The sequence below is a fragment of the Taudactylus pleione genome, unplaced genomic scaffold (genome assembly GCF_031769625.1).
Source record: "Taudactylus pleione unplaced genomic scaffold, aTauple2 ptg000016l, whole genome shotgun sequence".
Lineage (NCBI taxonomy): Eukaryota > Metazoa > Chordata > Amphibia > Anura > Myobatrachidae > Taudactylus > Taudactylus pleione.
Window position 1 is genome coordinate 34,662,340 of NW_028284418.1, and position 23,747 is coordinate 34,686,086.

Here is a 23,747-nt window from a genome sequence, read left to right on the forward strand (position 1 = left end):
TAATAAGGCACAAATGAAAGGATTCATCATGTTTAATGGTATTGTGTCCACTTTCCACTTGATGTAGTTGGGAGCACATAGTGCTTGATAACAATGGAGGAGTAGATCCAGTCCTATATAGAAGGGCTTATTATGTGGAATGGAGGTGCTGGGGGGTAAAATGTTTTCATAAAATTAAAAAAGAAAGTTATCAAAATAAAAGGTAAGCAGCAGACAGACTAACCTCAGTGCTTGGTCTAGAGACATTCCCGTGAAGACAAAGAATTTCAGATACTCCTCTGCGACCATCTTGCTGAACTCATTGCTGAAAATCAAAGAGAAAAGAATTACTGGTCTGTTGATCATAGGGCAAGGCACAACACATATCAGAGGAGTTTATGAAAGTACATGAAGATGAGACACCAGAAGGAAGATGCATTAACAACATACCAAACACCAAAGACTTTAATATAAACTATACACACTACTTTGTATTATATTTTGTTCCAAAATTAAATATGGCATAGTGCAGATAGACATACTGTATAATGCACTGCACTCTAGACCAGTACAGTATGCTGGCTGAAACATGGTTTCCTATTCCTTAATAGGACTTTTTAGACTGTACCCAGGTGGTTGTTGCTTGCGGGATAAGTGCATACATGTGGTGCTATTGAATATAATCTGTATCAGGGGTGGAACTAGCGGCGGTGCATTTCACTGAGGTCCAATGCAATGGAGAGGCCCACAATCGGAGGCATTATAATGAGTCTGGCTGACTCATAATAGTACACCCCCGAGGGTTGTAACAAAAAGACTTGGGAGTCTCCAGCTCCTCCTCTCTGCGGCTGCATCCTCTGAAGCAGTCCTCCTGCTCTTGCTTGTTAAAGGCGCACTCTGTGCTGCCTCTGCCTACTGTTGTACAACCTCCGGGGACCAGGACCCGGAGCACACTGCCGGAGGCACAACCTCCAACATACGCTACTGCGCATGTGCTGCATTCCTCTACGTCTGTCCTCCAGCTCCGTATGGCATATCGGATGTGCCCCTGAGTTACTCAGTGTAACGGAGAGCCCCATGAGACCTGACTGTATACCATCATACATCACAAATGTCCCACTTTGGGTGGGACAATCCCACTTTTCCGGGATTGCCCAGCCATCCCATCCACAGGCCGCAGTGTCCTGTGAGGAGATGAGCGTTGGGGGGAGCAGAGCAGTATTTGAATAGACCCAGTGCAAGGGAGTGTCTGGGGGCAGCCCAGCATCCCCAGGAGTGCTGGGCATGCACGCAGAGTGATGAAAATGGGGGCAAAGCCTGTTCTCCATGTTGGCACCATATAAATAAAGAATAATAATTATAAAATGTCAAGCCCCTGGTGTGGGCCTTTGGCGCGTGCAAGGGTAGGAGTGGGGGCCCAAAGCATATTGCTGCACCTGTGCCCACCACTCATTAGTTCCGTCACTGCTCTGTACATTCATGACAGCAATAACTTTAATTGAAAAAATTACTTTTAAAAAATAATTGATATTTTCATAGGGTCTTTGAAAAACAATGAGAGTAACGTTATTTTTCTATTTATAATCTAAAATTGTCAATGCACTGTATGTTACAGAGTCTTATATAGACCCAGGGTTCATATTATTAATGTGTCATGTCTTTTCATTATCTACTTTCATAATAAATACTATATTGCAGGTACTACAAGCTTCGTGTTATTTCCAGGGCCATTTCCGTTTTTCTTATGGTGTATTTTGTCTTATGGAGTATTTGAGAAAACACACGTATACATGCAACCAATAAATGTAGACATGAAGTGGTGAAGAACTGTTGAAGTACAACACTGGGGCTGTGCGAGATGAAATCCAAAGGATCACCACATGACAGATACTGGGTAACGGGTCTTTGGTATATATAGTCCTTACAATACCCACACGTACTTCTTCCCCAGGTGCCTCGCCACATCAGCTTTCTTGAACCCATCCAGATTGTACAGTCTCTTTGCTAAGCGTTTTGCAGCTTCCTGATCTGCTTTATGCCCGTTGGATAAGGTATCTGTGCTTCCTAGTGCCAGTCGCTCAGTGCTGTCCATCTCTGAATCAAAATCTGATGCCATATTGCCAAGAGGTGGTTCACTACATAAGAAACAGACAGGACAAAAGTAGACGTTTAAGTGTACCATGATATATAGTATGGTTAGTTGCTCAGATTCACATTCTAAGGGTCAGATGTATGAAGCTCTGGGAAGTGATAAAGTGGAGAGTAATAAAGCACCAGCCAATCAGCTCTTAGCTGTCATTTTTCAAACACACCCTATAACATGACAGTTGGGAGCTGCGTGGCTGGTCGTTTATCACTCTGCACTTTATCACTTCCCAGAGCTTAGTACATCTCTCCCTAAATGAATTAAGTTATATAAAAGCAGAAATTACATTTGGATCTACAGTTACTAATGAGACTTTGTTAATTTTCCTGACTTAAATTCCAATGAGACCACTGACATTCGCTACATACTGCCTGCTATGTGCTGTATCATAGTATAGTACTTTATTAAAGATTGCAGAGATACATTACACATTTTTCAGTTAAACAAGTTACACCACTAAGAAATTAGAAATGCTTATTCTAATCATAGTGTAATGTAATCGAGGTAAACAAAACCGCGACAGTGCATACTAATCTGATCTCAGTATTTTTTTGTGACTTCGTTTTTATAATTATACATTATTGTGAATATCTTTCTTTGCTGTTTATTCAGAGTAGTGCTAATTAGAGTACAGTTCAATTGCTCCCCCCACCATGCTCCAAAATAAGGCTATGGCTACATTCGCTTCTCAAGCCGGGTACACACTAGACTACGTGTGTACCCAGCGATGTTGGATGCGGCAGGCCCGGCATCCGCAAGTGCGTACACACTTGCCGATGCCGGCAACGACGATTGACGGCAGGGGGGGAACGGGGCCATTCTGCATTTGACAGCATGCCATCACTAATGATATCCCCAGACTGGACTGCATGTACAGACGACTGGAGATATCGTCAACGACCCGCAGGAGAGCGCATTATTCGTCGGTAAGTGTATACACACTGGACAATTTGAACGACATATCATTTAAAGATATCGTTATCGTTCATATCGTTCAAAACAATCGTTCAGTGTGTACGGGGAATTAGTCTTTGTAATTTAACCCACCGTTTTTTTGTGATGTTACGCAAGGACACTGCGCACCGACACCTTATTTTCAGGAAACCAAGTACTAGTACATTTTAACCTAGGGCACCGAGAAGGGGGGGGTATTAAGTACCCGGGGCTGTTGGTGGGAGCAAGCTGTTGTGGGGGACAAATGTTTCCCTTTGTCCTTCCCCATGTCATGCATAGTATTTTCCATTTTTTTCTGGAGGGGGCACGGCCATGCCTCCTGGATATGGCTACGCCCCTTTCGGTACCCAGTCCCGCAGCTGTCTCGACTGTCCTCATTTTAATACACCTGCCTGGAATTTGTATCACCAGACTAGTGAAAAGAGAAAAAAAAAAAAAAAAGCACTGATTAAACCTAAAGAGATCACTTAAGAAAAGACAATGTGATTTAATGCTATTAATCTCACGAATTACATTATTCACCTAAAGAGCAAAAAACCTTCTTGTCTTCTCTATTTCAAAAGACATTTCCTGCCCCAAATTGCCATGATTTCCTGAAGGAGTGTTTGACTAATCAGGGCCACAACTAGGAGGGGGCGGGGGACACGTGACACGGGTGCCGGACTTGAGGGGATGCCGGGGAGAGGCTGCTGAGAGGCTAGGTTGCTGCTCTTGTGGGTTTGGAGCCGCATCCCGGGCCTTGAGAGGCACAGAGACAGAGTCAGTCTAATGTGGTGCCGGTCGCAAGCTAATCAGTGCTCGGGGACCGGCAGCCAATCAGCAGAGGCTGCCGATCCATGAGCTCCAATTGGTTCGCGAGCGGCGCCACAGTACAATGATGCCAGTACTGACAGTTCCCCAGCGTGTGGCAGCCCTGTTCCGGGCCATCCCGAGCTCACCCACTGCCTGGCCCTAGCAGATAAGAGAAGGGAGATGGGGCCTTACGGTGCCATAATGTGTAAGGAGCCCTACTGTGGCATAAATGTATAAGGGGCATTACTGTGGCATAATGAATAAGGGGCATTACTGTTGCAGAATGTGTTGTAAGGGGCATTATTTACTGTGTTGCATAATGTTTTATAAGGGACATTTCTGTGGCATAATGTGTTATAAGGGACATTACTGTGTGGCATAATGTGTTGTAAGGGGCATTACTGTGGCATAATGTGTGTCACAAAACCACACACCCTTTTCGTCCTCTATGTTGTATTTTTTGGGGGGGCGCCAAATTGTGACAAAAATCCTAGTTTCGGCCCTGGACTAATCACTCATCCCACTAAAGTCTATGGAAGATAGCACTCATCCGAACATGTGAGGCGGTTAGAGATATTACAAGATTAAAGGAGGAGATCACTGCTGTGTAGAAAAGTACATTATAAACAGTGACTTATAAAATGAGTCATCTCTGTTATGGGATAAATTATTTGAGATAACACCCAAAAATCATCTATGTAGCCAAAATACTCTTTTATGCATTCAGGCTTGTAGGACCCTTATTAGCATAACAGAGAAAGCTGTACTCTGCTCTTAAGCTCTACATTTGAATTAATACAGCCACCAAGAGAGAAGAATAGTCACTACGGTAGTAGAAAGTAAAATAAGGGCCAAAGAGGCCAACACAAACTAACGTTCATAAAATAACAATGGAAAAAGTTTAAAAACCCCATGTACTGGCAAAAAGTGTATGTAAGAAAGCTGCAAAGATTCAAAAATGTCAAACTGTGGACCAATAGTGCAGATAGCACATCATTCCTACATGTAAAACAGACTTTGGGCCTGATTCAGACCCGCTCGCTAAGATGCATACTCTCGCTGCTGCCGATGGTATGCATTGTGTATGTATTGTGCGCATGTGTATGCATCACAGTGAGCATGTGCATACCTTAGCGAAAGTTCACAATGCATTCGCTCACTGCGTATAGACAGCCCAGCAGAGTGAGTGACAGGGGAAGCCGTATGTAGGTGGTAACAGGGGCTGGCCATTAAAAACAGGGGAGTGGAGGTGCAAACGCAGGTGTGCCTGAGCTTCTCAATGGTGTTTTAGAGATGTGCATAATTATAACACAGCATCACAGTACACGTCACCTGGCTGGTTTTTACACTGAAGTGCTCGCATTGCTTGCGGCAAGTGCTGCGATAGCATCCAATGTTCCGATGGTTGCATACACTTCCTGGACATGATGTGCACAAATGGGTGTCTTAAGACAGGCTGGTGTGTGTATGCCTACACTATGTGATCGCGCTCTAAGAAATACTGGGCGTGCTAATGCATTGCTGTGCAATAGCACTGCCTACGCAATTTGCATACACATCGTGCAAGTGGCTCTGAATCAGGCCCTTTGTCTTCAATGACTTAAATGCATGCAATTTAATATCAGGATATTGTTCAGATGTGATAAACCATAGCGCTACTACAGGTTGCCTAAGAACATACTGTGCTTCATCCTTTGCCTGGTAATGAAGAACTGCAAGCAGGAGATCAGATCCATTTTCCGTAGCTGACAGTGCAGGTCAGCAGTGAATTGGTTAATTAGATTTGTGCACCTGTTTGTAATTTTTCAAAAACTTGCATAGAGTGTATTGTTGGTCTCTCCTTGGAGAAGCTGTTCAAGAATTGTTTGACATTTTCCATTTGATTGCAAACTACTCTTAATATTAAATGTGTCTGCTAGGCCTTCCAGTTTCCATAGCAGCAGCTTCCTGTATTCCAGCATCATGTTTTTCAGAATTCATGTAGATCTGTACAAATAAAACGGGTCTTAGCACAAATAAAGCCTATTAAAAACGTTGTTGTTACCAAGCTAAAATGTTAAAATATATAATATATTTATTAACAGAATGACTGAATTTTTGTTGTTGCAAAAAAAATATATATATATTACTAAAACCCAGCAAAAATGAATAAAGAAAATACTGTACTCAATCCTCTCCCACAAAATGAAATCATGCCATAAATTTAGCTTTTAGGACTTGCTCCTTTGACCATTCAATTCCATATACACATGACCTGTAATTGGGAGACTTATACGAGACAGTTGTGGGAATATTTCTTTAGTTGCACTAAAAGCTGCTACAATTAGAATCATCAAAATTTACACTTACTACAGTAGGTTGTCGTCCATTTCCCCAATCAGGAAAATTATCGAGTCAGGCATAAATTTAGACATTTACTGGAACTTTATTTCAGAATTAAACTCTGTGGTTCAGGTCAAAGTTTGCTTGCGAAAGATAATTATAATAAAGTGTATGAGCTTAACAAAGATAGCAATGCAACAGATTAACAGTGTTTTATCAGATACTTTAGAGGTGAGCTAGAGACCATCCATTAATATAATTATCCATAATTACCCTGACTCCAGTGGTAGTAATAACAAGGAACTATAATTGCATTATATTCCCTTTATTCTGGAAGTGCGAGTGGCATTGATTGTGAGCGACATGAACTTAACCTTAGTAGCCGCACAGAATATTGTGCTCTGAAAACTGGCAAAGTGACACTGGGTTATAGATAAGGTTAACTGGCACAATATAATTATAAATGATAGGCTCTGGAGTTCTCAAACAGTCCAAAGATCATGAAAGCTCTAAAAGGTTGTGTCCAGAGCAGGAGTTGTCTGTTGCAGCATTAAACAATCTTGTATGTGAAAGTAAAAAGGTAACTAGCAAAAGAGAAAAACTAATTCCTGGAACAAATGACAAACATGTTTGATCAACAGCTTTCTACAGTATGTGTTAGTGGATCAGAATATAAACTTCGGAATGTACACAATGCGCAGCAAAAAATTTTCGTACGTAAAAAACAATTTGTTTGTTTTTCGTCGATTTTCGGGTCTTCTGCACAGATTTTTCTTTTCGTGGCATCTCATCCCTGTTTTTACGTCCGAAAATGTTCTGTTTTTCTCACGAAAACACATAGGATACGTGAAAAGTCGCGAGCCTATGTATTTTCACTGCCGCGATCGGGATTAAAATGGCTTCTTATCACGGATTTGGTTTCGCCTGCCTGAGGAAGGCAAAACAAAATCCTCAATAACTGCCGGCATCGGGACTAATTGGATAGCCCCGGGTGAGGTAATTAGCTGTGGTACTTTACTGCGGCTAATTGGATACTGGCCTTCATGTGGCATAAATTATTGATACATACTTTTTCTGTGTGTGGGGTGTTTATATTCTGTATAAGATACAATTTATAAAAGACTATTTAGATAAATGACTGTATGACAATGCAAAAGTGTGTGTAATAGTGGGTATGGATACTGCTGCTAGGGAATAATTACAAGATGGATTTAAAAAGCAAAATACTCACCATCTCTAAAATTACTTTAAATCTGATTTTTAAAAAATCAAGGCAATGAAAAATAGACAAACGAAGATCTGTTAAAAGGGAGGCAAAGTAAATAGCAGACTAGTATGTGAATACGGAGCTTAAAAGCTGTGAAATGAGACACCCACAGGTTTTTTTCCACTTCGTCATCGGAGTGCCAAAATAAGGAGTCATTTTTAATTTACATAATCCCCCTAATTCACTTCTTGACCATCTTCCACGTGCATTGGCTGCAAACAGATTTCACAAACCGGTGGTCACTGTCATCAGAAGCTATATTTAAAGTCCTGCGTATGTGTTTATTATAGGGAGCCTGTGCATAGGAGTGAGTGGGTGTAAGTGTGAGAGAATGCATACATCCCAGCTGCGCCAGGATCGGGTGGCGTGTGTAACACTATGACACGAGGGACTGAGGTGTCTGACATATGCTGACTAATGTTTCCAGCTGCTATTTACAAATTAATCCCACAGCTGCCACTAGGAACATTCCCTCTGCTCTATGATGTACCTAATTCATATGGAGCCAGCAAAATCACCGGCTGTACGAGGTCCTTCCTGACGCTGCACAGCAGTTACATTTAATTACCTCTGCTGAAAAAGGAACATGCAACCATTTAAAACTGAATATCTTCTGGATTATGTAAAGAACAAGAGACATATTTACATACCCCCCCTGCTCCAAAAAAGGGAAATATCAAAGAAGTATAATCGGCAAGTTTCTCATTGTACCCTAGGATGCAATTATATATCTCCTAATATTATTGCTCCTAACATTCCAAAGTGGGCTAAGCAGCAAGTGGTCCTTACTCCTTACTACAAGGACACATAGGAGAGAGCAGCAGTCTGCCAGCTGTCCTTATGATGGCAGCAGAGTTCATGTTTTGGGGAACTACTCCATTATATATGCCCACTCTACATATGTAAAGATGATACTTGATCATATGCACATTACTCTCTGCATGATACACCTGGGAATAAGGAGATGTGGAGCTGTGGTCTTTTACTAGAGGTTCCAGTTACCTTTCTGAGCCTTTCACTACTTCTACCAGCAAAACCCCTGCAGTTTGGGTCTTCAGCTGTTATCAGTGCAGCACAGGGATATATTATCCTCAGTGATGTGAGGTGAGGCAGGGGCGGCAGAGCCTTTCCTGTCATACTTGGGTATACTCCAGAGTTTTGACTATAAAGAGAAGAAAAATTTAAAGAAAATATTATAAATATCTTCTTTGTATTATTCTAATCATTTTTATAGTCAAAACTCTGCAGTAAAAAGTGTATGGCAGGTGAGGCACTGCCTCCACTGTCTACCTTTTCCGCACATCCCTAATCAAAACACACCAAATTTCCAGCACTACATACTGCTGCACCTTTGTATAATGCTCCCGTGAACCCTCAGGTTCATATATGTATCTGTAAATCTGGCTCCGGTACTAGCCAGTGCCTCCCCAGCCATTTACCTCACCACACGTCACTGATTGTCTGTTAGAAAATACTGTTATATTTGCTTAATAAGAAGTAGCCAATAAAATATTTTTATTAAAGTTGTGCCAACTGCCCCAGTTTTGGTGGGACAATCCTGATCCTCAAAGGAGGATGAGCGTGCAAAACAGTGGGTGTTTTGTGCAAAAGCAGGTATATCTGGGTGGGTTGGGGCAGGGTTTAGGCATATCAAGGGTGGGGTTTATTTTGGCCCGTTTCGCAAGTCTAGATGTTGGGAGGTATGGTATTTGATATAACTTTTAGAATGTTTTGCCCAATATTATATATTGGCATAGTTTACAGTGCATTTAGCATCTGTATGTGTAGGTGGCATCAAGTGGCTGAAGCAATTATTATTTGATTATTTATGGATTTACAGTAAGACCACAGTGCTCCACAGCGCCAGATAACGGAAAGACATGGAATACACTAACCACAGACATATAACTTAGACAAAATGAACAGAGTTTTGCTAGTGAGAGAGCTTGCAAACTAGAGGGAAAAGGGCACAGCTGAGTAAAGATGAGTGCATGTAGCCCACTGGAGACTGGAATAGTTGTGAGGGCATACAGTAAGCAGTATAAATGGGAGTAGGAAACGCTCTATAAAGAGGTGGGTTTTCAAAATATTCACAGTTTTGAAGGCTGGGTGTATGGCAGGGAATTCCATTAATGGCAAGTGGCATGGAAGGGGCAGAGCTAAGAGAGGGCACAAGGGAGGACACTTCGTAGGAGATGTAGCTTTTGCAGCAGGTATCAGGGGCCTGGAATAAAGACATACAATAATGATGGTGACACCAGCATCACTATTTAGACACTTTTGATAGTCTGTTATGTCAAATTGAGGCCATCTATTCTTATTTCTTATTTCTCATTTCCATTTTGACAAGTGCAGGAAAGGTTAGCATTGGATTTATAAAACTAAACACCACAAGGAGTGTTTAGAATTCATAACATTTTATAATGAAAAGTGATTGTTGCATATATTATTAAAACGGTCACAACACTATTATTTTGCGTACATCACATTTCACTACCTTTTACTGTGTAGGAATAGAGTAATGTGTCACTGTTAAGCCACATTTCTACATGGGATAGGTGTGAAATACCGCCGGACCCATGTCAAATCCCGATGCCGGAAGACCGGCAGCAGTGAAGATCCCGACACGGGATTAAGGTAAGTAACACTAACCTTATCCCCCCCCCTAACCCTCACTTAAGGGTGCCTAACCCTAACCTCCCCCCTAGTGCCTAGACCTAACCCCCCCATTCCCACAGCCTAAACATAACCCTCCGGGGGGGGGTGCCTCACCTCACCCTGGGGGTGCCTAACCCTAACCCCCCCTACCCCTAGCCTAACCCCAAGTCCCCCTATGGAGTCCTTAACCTAACCCTCCCCCCCGTGCCGCCCAGCTTACTTTTGTTCGGTATACCGGGCGTCGGGCTCCGTCGTACGCATGTGCGAGACTCAGATAGCGACGGGCAATCCGTCGTTCAGGGTCTCGCACCAAAGGGGGCCTGCTGTCGATGTTGAGTGACAGCACACCCCCTTTGGTGGGCGGGCCGGGGAGGAGAACGCCTACCGTCTAGGGGCGGCTCCACTGACATCACAAGTGGGGCTCGCGGCCACGAGACCCTACCACAAGGGTCTCGTCGCAAGCCCAATGGTCGCAATGGTCTTGACCATCGCGACCATCATCCTGGCCGCTCGCATTAGCTGTGGGTGGCAACCCACTGCAATGCGAGCGGCCGGGAGGCCGCTCCATTGAAAAAAAAAAAAAAAAGACGCCCTGATTCAAAGCGAGCGCTCTGTCAGAGCGTCCAGCTCTGAATCAGGGCCCAAGTTCCAACCCACTTGTGCTAGACTCTCTGGAGGATCTCACTGATCTTGAGGCGGAAGTGGAGCATCTCCTGCAACTTGATCTGCAGCTGTCTGTGTCTTCTGTGGGGTGCTGGGCAATTAAAATTAATCAATGTGTGTTTTATTTTATTTTTTTCTGGCTGCGGGGGCAATCATTGAATCAAGGTGTTTTATTTTTTTTCTGTCAGGGATAATGTGTACTTTTTTTCTGTGGGGGCCAAAATGTGTATACTTTTTCCTGTTGTTGGGTTGGGGGAAGGGATTGTGTGCTTCAAATTTTCTTGCACAGAGTGCTAGCAGACCTGAGGCCGGCCCTGACCTGACATAGAAAGAATGTCTTTTTTACTTTAAAGTCAAGAACACTTTTTTTTTTTTAAATGATTTACCAATGGTTGTACTTCCTTGGAAACAATTACAATAATACATTATATGTATGAAGGCTATACAGTATGTTATTTGAAGTTTCCACAGAGTGACACCACCTAGTTCAGTGTTTCCCAACTCCAGTCCACAGGGATCACTAAAGCTGGGTACACACTTAGCCGACGGGTCCTATCTAACGATTGGTAAATGCATACACACTTACCATTCGTTATGCCGATGTGTCTGCATTGTCAAATGGGTGGGCATTTAAATTTGCCCGCCTAGTAGAGATATCAGTGACTGGCGGGTCCCTGTAGCAAGTGTACGGGCAGTTGGTGGGTGGCCCGTACACATAGCCAGACGTGTAAATAGATCTGCAAGATATATTGGCATTGGCTGTTTTGCAGGGCCAATGCAATAGGTCTGTGAACTACGTTGTTCAAAGACATATCATCTGTTCACACCCACCGTTACACTACAGATATATCGCCCATTCAAAGGAACGGACAATATATCTGTAAGTGTGTGCTCAGCATAACATTGCGAGTTTTACAGATCTCCTCAGTATAACAAGTGAAATAGCTCCACCTGTGGATATATTAGTGTGGCAGAGATGCCGGGTAGGTGGATCGGTGAAATCCAACATGTTGGATTTCACAGATATGACGATAACGATCAAAAAATTATCGTGATTGGCACATCGGTGAAATTTAACATGTAAAATTTCACCGATCCTGCGACGGATCATGGAACATCGATGGCCGCATTTCCGACCGGCAGATCGACGTTTCCAATCCCATCGCAACATCGCGGCGATCCGTCGCAGAAGTATGGGGACCTTTAGATTATGGCTGTAAGATGTAACATTGAAAATGGACACAAAGACATTCAGATCAACTAATTCATATCGATATTTAAGATTGCAATGACTATTAAAGTGAAGACCTGGAACAGTGTAAAAGACCTGACACATGATATTCTGTGTAGTGACATGTCAGATGTAAATGCTTTCTACGTGTTATGGCTATGAAAACATTTATGAAGTCATAGATTAATGGATAGCTTAGAAAGATGCGGTTAATGTAATGGTTAACGGTTTCCAGTCTTTCATATAAGGTTTTCAGTGCAACGTGTTTTCTTTGCAAGGATGGCTCCCTCTACTGACAAGTTGTGGACTTGTGCCATTGTGAATAAAATGATTGCAGTGTTTGTTGGTTACTGCAAATACATTACAGTTTATTAAACATCAAAATAATAAAATAAAATAGTTGTCCCTAATTTCCAGGGATAATCTAGTATTTAAAAAATGTGTTCCTTAAAAAAATGTTTGTCCCTCAAAAGGCCCTGGTTTTACAATACCAACCACCTGTCCAATAAAATTCCTATTTTTCTGTATGCTGAAAGCAATTCTTTCCATCGATTATCATAAATTCATATTTATTAAGGAGGATAATTTGAAATGCAAAAGAACAAGTTGTAAATGTCCATCCAGGCAGTATTGTGAATGAACTGCTCAGATGCACTGGATCAAATGCAAAGTGATCCTGGAATCATTTTAAAAAAGTTTGCAACTGGATAATTGATTTAAATGATAACAATTGTATTTAGTAACTTGCACATATACGTTATTATTATTAGCAATAATGTGAAGGGCTTTGCCCAGTATAAATGTTAACATATGGGCTAGGTTCAGTTTTTCTGAAATATAAAATAGCACAAAGTGTATCATTCTATACAGACATATTATAGTCTGACAGCAGTATAACCACTGCTATTTCTGCAGCTTCTCCGTATTGGCAGCCCACTCCTCTGCTTGTTAGAATAACTGGAGCAGTTGCTTAATAAAGATCTAACTGTGGGCCTAAATTGGTGAGATTGGGGTAACACCCGCAACTAGGGTGTATACATGGGGTGGGTGTCTGGATTGCATTGGTTATTCAAAAATGGAGAATTGGCCGCACTGTGGACCTGATTCAGAGCAGCACGCAAAAAGCGTGCGCTCGCTCTGAATCAGGGTGTCCGCTTTTTTTTTTTTTTAAGTCCAACCTCCTGGCTGCACGCATAGTTGTGGGTGACCACCCACAGCTTTTGCGAGCGGCCAGGTGATGGTCGCGATCATCAGGCTTGTGACGAAACCCTTGTGGTAGGGTCTCGTTCCCGCAAGCCCCAGTGAGCTTTCAGCTCTAATAGAGCCGGAAGCTCACCCACTGACATCACTCGTGATGTCAGTGGGGCCGCCCCCAAACGGCAGGCGTTCCTTCGGGAACGCCTCCATTTGGCCAGCCACCCCCCCTGCCCGCCTCCAAAACGGGGCGAGCTGTTGCTCAACATCGACAGCCACCCCTTTTGGATGAGAGCGACTGAGCGAGTGCTTTTTGCGCTCGCTCCGGGGCTCGCGCATGCGCACTGGCCCACAATCGACCCACTTGCGAGCGGGTCTGATTCAGGCCCTGTGTGTTTGGAAAAAATGCGAATCTCCACCTGTATTCAAAAGTCGCCCACATCTATGCGGCTGCAACGCCTCTATACATTCGCTTGTCACAATCACTATCAGTGCACATTTGCAGCAGCACTATCCTTGGTATGAGAGATTTGAAAGTAAATCCATTGGAATCTCTGCATTCACTCACCTTTGAATAGCCCAGAGGTTCCTAAAGGGATTCCCAATCCCGACGTCCCGTAACTCTATGTGATAGGGAACATAGATTGTAAGCCCCACTGGAGCAGAGACTGATATGAATGGACAAATATTCTCTGTAAAGCGCTGCAGAATATGTGTGCGCTATATAAATATCTGGTAATAAGTAAATAAATATATAAATGTGACCCACAGCAATCTTGTATCTTCAGAATGATACTTATACAGAGGCTGTACTAAAATTAGGCAGCTGCAGGTGGCACAAAAGTGAGTAAAAGGGTGTCTCAGACACTGGTGACAGCTGTGGGTCTTATCTACCGCAGCCACCGCTTTTCCCTGCTCTCGTGTGTCCAACAACAGCACGTCAGGCGCCGTTACTGTGTAGCCAGCTCTGCACCCATACCCACTGTAACCTCCCCTTTGCTTCCTCTCAGCCAAGCACAAAGTACGGAGGGAAGTAAAGGAATGGTACGTCACGGCCAACACACTTATAAATATATCATTACTGTATACATTTATAAAATGGCATGTTAAAATGACAGAAATCTCACGAACATGATTGGACACACTAAATTGAAGACCTTGCATTATTTCCCACTGACCACACACATCCCAAAGTAACTGCATGGCTAAACTACTTCCAACTGTCACTCCACAAGTGTAATCAATAGCATCACTCACAGAGAAACTACTCAGAGAAGAGCAGCACATCACTGCCATCACCGCCTCACTGCCATCACCGCCTCACTGCCATCACTGCCTCACTGCCTCACTGACAGAAATACACATTTCTGACATAATTTTTTTTTTTTTTTTTTAAATTGCAGAATTGCCACATACCTCAAAAAACCTTATATCAATCCTCACCAAAGATGATTGTTTCAATGATAATCTCTACAAAGAACTTGAACAGTTCTTTGTAGAGAACTTTTCGTTGTTTGGTTGCATTCTGATATACGCCCACTTTGGGTGGTTGAATGCACACCAAGGTGTTTGTATATCATAATGCGACAGCACACCCAAGAGTGTATATCTATTACATATACTGATCAGCCATAATATTAAGACTACTGGCTGGTGAAGTGAATAACATTGATGAACTCGTTACAATTGCATCTGCCAAGGATTGGGATATATTAGGCAGCAAGTGAACAGTCAGTTCTTGAAGTTGATGTGTTGGAAGCAGGGAAAATGAGCGAACTAAGGATCTAAGTGACTTGGACAAGGGAAAAGTTGTGATGGCTACATGACTGAGTCGGGGCACCTCCAAAACGGCAAGTTTTGTGGGGTGTTCCCGATATACAGTGGTTAGTACTTACCAAAAGTAGTCCAAGGAAGGACAACCAGAGAACCGGCATCATGGTCATGGGCGCTCAAAGCTCATTGATGCACATGGGGAGCGGAGGCGAGCCCGACTTGTTCTGTCCCACAGGAGAGCTACTATAGCCCAAATTGCTGACCATGTCAGAGCACACACACTGCATCGCAGCTTGCTGCATTTGGAGCTGTATAGCCGCAGACCAATCAGAGTGCCCATGCGAGATGGCACAAGGATGCACTATGGGAAGAAGGCAAAGCCTTTGGAGTAAGTGTGATGCACTGGGAAACCTTGGGTCCTGGTATTAATGTGGATGTTACTTTGATACATACCACCTACTGTACCTAAACAGTGTTGCAGACCAAGTACATGCCTTCATGGCAACATTATCTCCTGCTGGCAGTGGCCTCTATCAGCAGGATAAAGCGCCCTGCCACACTGTAAACACTGTTCAGGAATCATTTGAGGAACATGACAAAGAGTTCAAGGTGTTGACTCGGCTTCCAAATTCCCCAGATCTCGATCTGCGGGATGTGCTGGAAAACACGTCCGAGCCATGGAGACCCGACCTAGCAATTTACAGGGACTTAAAGGGTCTGCTGCAAAGGTCTTGGTGCCAGATACCACAGGACCCCTTTAGAGGTCTTGTGGAGTCCATGGCTCGACGGAACAGAGCTGTTTTGGAAGTATGAGTTTGCCCTACACAATATTAGGCAGGTGGTTTTAATGTTATGGCTGACTGATGTATATACATACATGTATGTTGAATTTGTAGCTCTGCATTTGTGTTGTGTGTATCTTTTCAAAGAATAAATAGGGTTTCAATGTGCGCAGTTGTTCACAACAACAAATAGGGAACAATGTGTGGCTTTAAAATTCTTACAGTTAAGATTACACCTTTATTGTCTGAATCTATGGGATAATTATTTTCAATGATAATGGACAATTATGCACACTTCAAGGGTCACATTTCCAGATCTCAATCATTTAAAAGGGCTGCACATTAATGTAAATTTCAGTAATAATCTACGACCCCCAAACCTTGGTACATTACGTATCCGACTCAGATCCCCCACTTGCCACAATATTTCCTCACATACTCAGACCTAGCACTTGCCATAAAATGTGCACCACATAGCCCAAGACCCTCTCTTGCTCTAAAATCCCACATGTTCAGTGCTCCAAAATTACCCCACTTACCCATCAGAACTCCCCAACACGCTCCAGAGCGAGTGTACGATGGACCACAAGACCTAATTTATCAACCTACTAATTATTCTCTCATTAAGTTATTAATTTAATTTAACTTAATTTATGCAGCCTAAACTTTTCTGACACACCACAGTGCTCAGTCTGGAGAATACAGAGGATGGATGGAGATAACATGGTGTAGAAAGCATTGCACTCTCTCCTTCTGCCATGTGCTTAGTGACTGCGTTGTGCAGAAGAGGTCACATGATGTGGCAGACTGATGCTCAGGTTTAGTCTAAAGGTGCCCACACACATAGCGATGTGTTCCCGATCAGCCGATGTACACGATTTCCCCCTGAACTCTCCCTGGGAGCTCCCTGGCAGTCCTGCACACTATTTGGTATGAAAAAGCTGCTATTGTGCCTCCTAACTGCTCCAGTGCATCCTGACTTGAGATTGTCAGATCTGCCGTGCGATGTGCAACCTGCGGGGACGCGCATCGCATCGTGATCGTGAGAGGGGACTTGCGATTTCTTCACGATTTGGCCATATTTTACACGATCTGTCGTTCCAATGCGTCGGAATCGGCCAAATCGGGTAAAATATCGCTATGTGTGTGGGCAGCTTTATTCTCTGCTTTATGGCATAAAGCATAAAAGCAGAGGAAGGCTTGCCAAGCTACTTGCAGACCAACTTTTGCCCATCTCTAATAAAAGTGGTACAGATATACGAGTTTGTAGACAGGATTGTGAAGGCATAAATATTTTTAAAGTGTCAAATTATGTGTCATGTTGTACAGTCTTGCTCTGAGTTTGTTATGACATACCTGTGTACAATTGCATCAGCAATGATTAAGCTGTCCTCGGAGGGAGAGGAACTGTGCAATGGATTGTTGTCAACTGCAGTAGCATTCACAGTATCGTCCTCTTTCTCACTCCAGGCTGAGTCAGTGGTGGAGCTTGTCCCAGAGTCCAGCTCTAGGTGAGCCAAGGGTGCAAAGTTGTCTTCTATAAGCTGAGCATTCCTGCAGATCTGCTTCTGTGTTTCTGAGGTCAGTGTAGGGAGGTCAAAGGTGAAGAAACTGTTCTGGTTTTGTGCAGAGGAAGAGAGAATATCAATGGAATCAAGGCTGGAGTAAGATGTACCCTTGGCTCTGTGAGATTCCATAATGGCCTCAAAATGTTTGCTGAATGAGTCCATGCCATCTTCTGACAGCCGATGGCACAAAAGAAAAGTCAGGGGAGATCGCAGGGGTGTCTGTATGGTCTCCCTAAGAAGAGAGAATAAATATACTATGTGGTCATAACATTATAGGGACTGTCATTTCTTATACAGAGATCAATGGAAATAAAAGTCAGTAAAACAGTTATGCAGCAGAAAACATGAAGAGAAGTTAATAAAACAGTTAAAATTTAGGCAGATAGTATACCACATGCAACTAATTAATCAGTAACATACAAACAGCAAAATTCACTTGTACATGATGCATACAATCTAGCACTAACAGTTTACTAAATAGTTCTTACAGTACCCCAAAGACTGAATTATTTTTAATTAACTACTGAAAAGTGTTGTGCATTGTAAAAAGAGTATTCCATTCTCTTTACTTTATTTTTATTGTAAAAGTTGCAGCTTTCCCAAGGAAATGTAATCTGGAGGGTACTTATGCTGCATGTACAGTAACTGGGATTGTTCATCTCCCAAAAGCGACAGATTCTGTGGCGGGACATACACAGATGGGGAGTTTTCTTACTGCCTGGAATTTTCATTTCAAATTGTTCATAATGAACTGGAAGGAAATTCTTTTATTTGAAACCACACAAATAAATCCCTTAGGAGGGTCCGGCAACCCCAAATAACAAGTCACCCTGATCCAGTGCCACACAGTAAGAAGTAGTACTGTATATAGCTGGATGGGGTGGCACTCAAGTGCGTCCTGAGTGCCAGACAATCCAGATTTTATATATCTACACCAAGGAAACACATTCCAATATAATAGATTCATAAAATATACAGAAATAGCCGCTAGTTCCAATAACAGATTTGTGAATAAGATCAAATAAAAATCAATTACAAAAGAATGTATTGGGAACTGCACTCCTAAAAAGTACCACATTGATTGGTCTGGCAAAAATAAAATGTCAAGACATGCTGTTAAACAATTTAATGAATACGAATCATACATGTAAAAACATAAAATCTGTAATAATCACTACAAATATATATATTCACATAAGAAAATCACAGTTAAGGTAATTAAGTAATAGCCTTGATACCTCTTTAAAAGTATAGCACGCTGCCAAAACTATTTTGCAATATTGAAACTGATTAATGTCCTCAGAATTCCGATAGAGGCATCAAGAGAGTTAAACAAATCACTTGTGAAGTCATATCCCTTTCACACATGAAGCAAAACCAGGGCTTTTGCACACGAGTGCGCATCAACCCGGTTATTGCTATGTGTAACCGCAAAAACAACCCGGCTTCGGGCTGAGACCTAGGAATTTGCCGGCTTGATAGACCCGGCAATTTCCTGGATCTTATGTCTGAAGCGGCATAAGGAAGGAACCACAATTCCCATAGTGTGTTATATTATGAGTACAGTCTTGGACACTTCACAAGTGGTTTGTTATTTTAACTCTTATCTCCTGATTCTATGGGCCATATTCAATATGGGGCGAAAAGTCTGAGGTCGGACTTTTCGCCATCATCGCCGTTTTTAGCAGGGATAAAGTATCGGGCGCGTGCCCGCTTATCCCCGTACTCAATTGGGATCCGGTGAAAACGGGATCTGACGGAAAGGTAAGTATCGAAAAGTCCTGTCAGTTTTTGGGGAAATCATGTTGTCACCCCCCAAGAGATGTCCTGACATGGGGGATCACTATGGGTACCCCCGATTTGGCCTGCTGAAAGTGGTCAGGGTTTTTAAATAGCAGCGGCAGGTGCATAAATGCACCTGTGGAAAACTAGTGAAGAATAGCAGTTAGGCATAGTTATTTTTACAAAAAAAAAAAGGCTATCAAATTTGAGGTACATGAAAATGGGTGTAAGCATATTTTTAAGTCATTTTTTAAAATTCTTAAAAAAATGCACCTGCCGCTACCGCCCGCATTCTAGAAAACACCTGTCGCATACTTGGGAACCCCTCAGGAATCAATTTGGCTACTTTACAAGTTTGTCCCCCATTTTTTTTTTTATCACCCTCAAAATAAAAGTACATTTTTTTGAGGTGACCAGAGGACATTTTTTTAAAATTTTTGACATAGAAAACCTTTGGGGGACATTACAAGGGATGCAGGCTAATTTTTTAAAGTCTGCACCCCAAAACCACAATTCTGCACTTTTTTCGCCACCTAAACAGTGGTGAAAACTTATCCCCGTTTTTTTACAAAGACTTTTTGCACCTGCGAAAAGTCTTTGTAATTGAATATGGGGATAAGTGAAACTGGCGAAAATGACGTAATCGCCGATAACAGACATTTCGCCCTATATTGAATATGGCCCTATACTGCAAAGTAGTTTTGGCAGCGTGCTATCATTTTAAAGGGGTATCAACCCTATTGATTAAATCAACTGTGGTTTTCTTATGTGAATATATATTTGTAATGATTATTTCAGATTTTGTATATTTACATGTACGATACATATTCATTAAATTGTTAAACTTGTAAAGAGCGTGTCTGGATATTCTATTTGTGCCATACCAATCAACATGGTACTTTTTCCAACGCAGTTCAATATGCATTCTTTTGTAATTTCTTTTATTTTGAAATGCCCACCTCTGACATGCTGGAAGTGTAAACTGAGAGACTGGTGTAAGAACCAGTAACGCTATATTTGGTATTCGCTAACATGTACATGTGTAGAAGCAGTGAACATGTGCATTAGTGAGTCCAAGGTCCCTGTGGATACAGTCCGTGCACCATAACTTTACCTTGTACTAATGCAAATGAATTAAATGCAATATGCAAACTCAATAAGAAAAAACAGGGATAACATCTATACATACTATATGTACACATATTTTGCTTATATGTTTTGTAAAAGATATTTGTAATAAAGTTAAAAATAAAATCTTCAGTTATACATTATTTGACATTTAATAAAACACCACTTCCCATTAAATCTGAAGAGGACACAGAGGACCCAGTGCAGGAAGCTATCACTCTGCTTCCAGCTCTTTGTCGGAATAGGCTCTCTTATTAGAGCCCATCTGACAACAGCTTCTTACTAAACTCACGTGAAAATTAACATTTTCCAGTTGCAAATTTAAGCATAAAATATTTATCACATCTGCATTTAAAATGCAGATTGTGATAATTATGCCCCTGTGTGCGAGTCTGCACAGCATAACACAATTAGACAAAATTAAGATAGTCTGTTAATGCATATGATGAGTTGGGTAAGCAATCCCTGAGAATGTCGGCGGTCAGAATCCCGGTAGCGTAATCCCGACGGTGGAAATCCCGACACATGAAGGCAAGTATTCTAAGTTAACCCTTACCTTAACCCTATCCAGTAGCGCACGCAGGGGGAGTTTCTGAGTACCCAGAAACCCCCCCTGACAGACTCGAGAGCAAGCATCATGCGCTTAAGCCCCGCCCTCTCACTGCAAAATGTCTCGATTCGTGGGTCAATCGGAGGAGGCGGAGCCAATATGATGCAATTACATTAGAATCACATCATTTGGCTCCCGCCCCCTGACGATTGACTACATCCCCCCATGATAATAACCACAATTGACAAGGAAAAAAGTACAGTGCAGCTAATTTGCGGCTGGAGACAGAGGTGAGTCACAAATCTTACTTCTCTAATCAGAATTTACTGAATTGCTATATTTTAATTGGTTAATGTTACTATATTGCAGTAACTCGTCTTACCTTTTGAATTCTCCCATCCTTGTTGATTCAAATACTTCATCTTCATCCTCATCAACATTGTTATCCGCCACATTAGTGGGAAATCCAGCAATCTCTGGGACGGCAGTATTGTCTTGCGCTTCCTGTTTCTCCGTGCTGGTGTCCGTGATGCTTCTGTTGCTCTCGCTGTCCTTTTGACTGCCAATAGCAGAGTCCAGCCCTTCGTTTTCTGCCAGAATATCATCTATGTTAGTTTCCCGGTAGCACCGTAGTGGCACAGAGTCCAGGTCTGTCTCAGAGTATTTAATAGTTCTGCGGATAATGCCCGTCTCACAGACTTGTGGTACCTGACCGGCTGAAGAGGTTGTCTCTATTTCAACTTCCACATGGCAAAGACTATGCTCAGAAACCTCATTTTCTGCAGGGATGTGCCTATTCCCCAAACTACCACTGCTGATGGGTGAACATGGAGGTGATGAAGTTCCACATTTTTGTAAACCTGAAAATGAAGCACTTTATATAGGCATTTAATTAACTACTATACATTTGCAATAATGCACAAAACTGCCGTATTTTATTAAAGGTTATTAATTATGCAAAACCTAAAATGAAAACAAATGTAATTAGTTTTAGCTGATATTTTCAGTTTAATTGCTCTTTTTTGTGCTGTAGCAGAATTCAGACTATTTACCAAATAAAGCTACAGTATGCAAAATAAAATTATGTAGGCAGACAGTTACAATAGATCAGATGGCATTTATATGTTTATATTCATTTTAATAAACATACTTTCTTGAATTTGTGAACATACAAACATCTGTTTTTTTACATCGATTTAAACAGTTGTAAAATTGTAAAGCAACTTAAGAAGAAACCAACTTTTGTTTTTTACCCAAAATTAATATTGGTAAAAAATACTTTGAAAATAATGAAGTATCAGTAGTTGTCCAATTTCTATCTATAATATCTGCTGCCAATTGATGAGGGTTACCGTTTACCAAATTCCAGGAGGTTGCAAAGAGCATGTATTACCAAATTTCCCACAGGAGACTTTTATTCACATTTGAAAATTGATGAGTGCTCAATTTTATTTCCATATAATCCTACATAATGAGATCCAGTGGTTAGGAATAGTATTTTAGTACACTAATTGGAAAATTGAGCTTATTATAATTATTGTTATTATTTATATAGTATTTAAATACTAGGCAGCACTGTCACATGGACACACACACACACACACACACATTAATTTTTATTGGAAGACAGTTAACCTGCCAGTAAGTCTTTGGATTGTAGGAGGAAGCCAGAGCACCTGAAGGAAACAAACTCCTTACAGATAAGGCATTTTTTGGAACCAAACCCATTACCCCAGTGTTGCAGAACTGCAATGCTAAACGCTATATCATGAGATAAATATTAGCAATTATGTATACAGTACGTTTCCCCCAAAAGGACCCAGTACCTTACATAATTGCAGGGGTGAAGAACATCTTGGTTCTGCTCAGATGCTGTTCTATGTAAAGCATCCACATCTGCCCCTCCCCATTGGAGCTTACAGTCAGGAGCGCAGAGAGGAGGGTGACTTCTTGGTGTCATACATTGTTTTCATAGTGAACATTTTCTAAGCAAGGGTGACCAAGCCCCAGTACTTGGCCACACACCCCTCCAGCAGTGGAGGTCTGACAGCTGTCTCCGTGGCCCTGTACACAGTCTAAAGACCTATGTTAGAAATAAATCTGGAACTTACATGACTCATAATAAACAAAACAGTGGTTGCTCATATCAGCTTTTTCACAGGTGCTTGTAAAGGGAGGGGTTTACTCTGGGCTACAGGAAAAAAAAAAGAAAAATAAGTTTCCCTCCAGCACACTATAGTACAGAGTAAACCCCTTGTCAGGATTCTGCCTGGGATCGGCTGTTACTTACCGCAGTGCCGGCTTCCCCTCACTAGCAAGAGCGGTGAGACATCAGGTACAGTGGTAGGTGACTTGCTGAGTATTCTCCCCGGGGTCCAGGTGACTTCCACGCAATTCTCCATATCGGAGTTCCTGAGGCGGTGGTCATGGTCACAGCCATCTTGTCTGAATCACCTGATAGATCCTTATCCAGTGGTAGCTGTGTCAGTTCTCAGCTGACTTGCTCATCCAATGGACAGATACCTGGGGGTATAAACAGAACTCCAGGTAACAGGAAGTTGCCTGATCTACTTCGCTATTTCCTAGATGGTTGCTGTTGCTTCGTTCAAGGCTTCACACGCAAACTTCCAGAGACTCTTCCCAGCGTTATTTCCAGTGTATACTCAGTACATCACCAATTGTATGCACTGAGCCCTAGAGATTATTTACAGTGTTCACCCTGCACTCGGATTCCAGTCTGTTCATCTCCCAGTACAGCTTCCCAGAGAACTACTCTGGTGCTTGCCCTGCGACAAGAACCCCAGAGTGTACTCAGTACATAACCTAAGTACTGAGCCCTATTGGCTAGTTACAGCACTCACTCTGCACTCAGATTCCAGTCTGTTCTCCGAACATCTCCCAGTACAGATTCCCGGAGCACCACTCTTGCGCTGCGACATGTGTTTACCCTGCATTTGG

General features: G+C 42.2%; 1 protein-coding gene across 1 annotated transcript in view; it reads right to left on the reverse strand.

The window, feature by feature from the left end:
• PSD (pleckstrin and Sec7 domain containing) overlaps window positions 1–23,747 on the reverse strand; it is a 266,492-nt gene that overhangs the window by 218,837 nt on the left and 23,908 nt on the right. Inside the window, exons 4-7 of the mRNA XM_088473556.1 lie at window positions 21,172–21,649; window positions 17,118–17,561; window positions 1,920–2,114; window positions 224–304 (exon numbers count right to left, since the gene is read on the reverse strand). Of these exons, the coding sequence (XP_088329682.1) occupies window positions 224–304; window positions 1,920–2,114; window positions 17,118–17,561; window positions 21,172–21,649 (1,198 nt within the window). The remainder of the gene's footprint in view (window positions 1–223; window positions 305–1,919; window positions 2,115–17,117; window positions 17,562–21,171; window positions 21,650–23,747) is intronic.